Below are 1,916 nucleotides of genomic sequence, written 5' to 3' on the forward strand. Positions count from 1 at the left end.
TCAAGTGAGAGCTCGATTTTGATATCATCAACGTGGTATTTCCAAAACTATCCTTCGAGTAGCAAAGGGTTTTTTCCAAATACTCAAGTGGGTTAATATGTGCCGTCAATCATTAGAGGCAGTTTAAACTGTCAGAGAGAGACAGCCAATAGAATTTGAGGGTTATTTGAAGTTTAGATCACGTGATGAATTATTCTCAACAAGATAGGAATAAATTAATCTTCCGTGCGTCATTTCTCTACGGCGCATTGACGAGTAAAGACCTGCTGACGGATCGCTCAGTCTTTTCTACAGCTTGACAAAGGATTTCTACCCGTAAAGTAAGTAACTATTTTTTCTTGGTAATAGACTATATTTTTAGACATATTTAAAACAATTTGCATATTGAAAAAAGCATTTATATTGATAATTTTAGCGTAGAAATTTAACCATATTGATAAAATTAGGTTTAGTAGACTTAGGGGTAAATGTAGGCTTAGAGAATGTATCATTTGAAACTATAGAACGTATTTGGTCTAGATCAGCTATGGACATTGAAGTGTATCGACTTGAAACGTTTCGTCACTGGAAAAATCCGCACGTCACTAAGGAGCAACTAGCAAAGGCTGGATTCTACTATATTCAGCAGGGCGATGAAGTACGATGTTACAAATGCCATGGCGTATTAGAAGGATGGAAATCAGGAGACGTACCAGAACTTGAACATGCTAGATTCTTTCCAAACTGTCCGGCTAGGGATAATTCACCATCGGAAAAAAAGTACCTTTCGCTAGAATGGGACATTCCCCCGACGCCAAAAGCAACTACGGTCTCTGACAAAAGCTTCTCACCTGTACCAGAAGAAGACGTTTGTGACTGTCCCTCGGATGTCAGACGATACTGTTGCTAAACACTACAAATACGTGAGTTAGAACTTTTAATTAAATTAAGTTACAGGAGATCGTTTCACCCCATTTAAATGCCTGTAAACTTAACTACTTTAATTTGTTTTAATTGTGTAATGTACAAGATAACCATCTAATGGAATATCTGATAGTACCTACTAACATGTAAAACAAAGTTCTAAAATAAAAAATTAAATGTAAATAACTTGTTTTTATTGCCTAGAGATTAGAAATTAAGGGGTTCGAAAGCGATAAGCAAACGGGTAAAAATCTAATCTCCAGATATCTGCGCGAGGAAAACTAATTTTGGAGAATGGGGATGGGGGAAAGCAGGGATGTACCCAAAAATGGACCAAAATGGACCAAATGTACCCCAAAAACGACCAAAGTCACCATTTTCGGCCCTATGCACCCCATTTCGGACCAAATGTACCCCAAACTGGACCTTTTAGCTTTATTGTAATGTTAAACTCCCATAGAGATTCCCCTAAAAAGAATAATAAACTGGCGGTCCAATTTTGGGTACATTAATTATTTCGGAGAGATAAAACTAATTCTGGCAAACTGCTGCGATTTATAGCGAATGGGGAAAAAATCTAATCTCCAGATATCTGCGCGAGGAAAACTAATTTTGGAGAATGGGGATGGGGGAAAGCAACTGGTGATTAGAAGGGGTGAAAGCAATGGGGGAAAGGAGCTGGTGAACGAGAGATAAAGTATCCAGTGAATGGGGGTTGGGGGGGAAAGCAACCCATGAACGGGAGAATCTGGTGATTAGAAATTCTGGTGATTAGAAATTCTGGTGATTGAGATGGGGGCGCGGGTGGGGGAGGAGCGGGAGAGGCGCGGGTGAACGGCGGGAGCCAAGCTCTTTGTGTCCTTCCGGTGATTGAGAATGAAATTCTCAATCACCGGATGGACATCCCCCTCTCTCATTTATCTGGCAGATTGCCGTGTTGAAATGCCAAATTTTGGTAAATTTCTTCAGTCAAACAGGGTTTTGAAGATACATTGACACTAGCAATTGATTAA

General features: G+C 39.6%; 1 protein-coding gene across 2 annotated transcripts; it reads left to right on the plus strand.

Moving 5' to 3' along the window:
• The first annotated feature begins 247 nt into the window (after positions 1–247).
• Positions 248–896, plus strand: LOC149940607 (baculoviral IAP repeat-containing protein 7-B-like). Of its 2 annotated transcripts, none has more exons than XM_090179735.1 (2): positions 248–320; positions 520–896. In XM_090179735.1, the coding sequence occupies exon 2, from the start codon at positions 527–529 to the stop codon at positions 887–889; it is 363 nt and encodes a 120-aa protein (XP_090035861.1). In that variant the 5' UTR covers positions 248–320; positions 520–526; the 3' UTR covers positions 890–896. The 2 variants fall into 2 exon arrangements, with proteins under 2 accessions (XP_090035861.1, XP_090035863.1); XM_090179737.1 differs by having other exon boundaries at positions 260–320; positions 525–896.
• The last annotated feature ends 1,020 nt before the right edge of the window (positions 897–1,916 follow it).

This window comes from Leiobunum rupestre, chromosome 6, assembly GCF_980474605.1.
Source record: "Leiobunum rupestre chromosome 6, qqLeiRupe1.1.hap1, whole genome shotgun sequence".
NCBI lineage: Eukaryota > Metazoa > Arthropoda > Arachnida > Opiliones > Sclerosomatidae > Leiobunum > Leiobunum rupestre.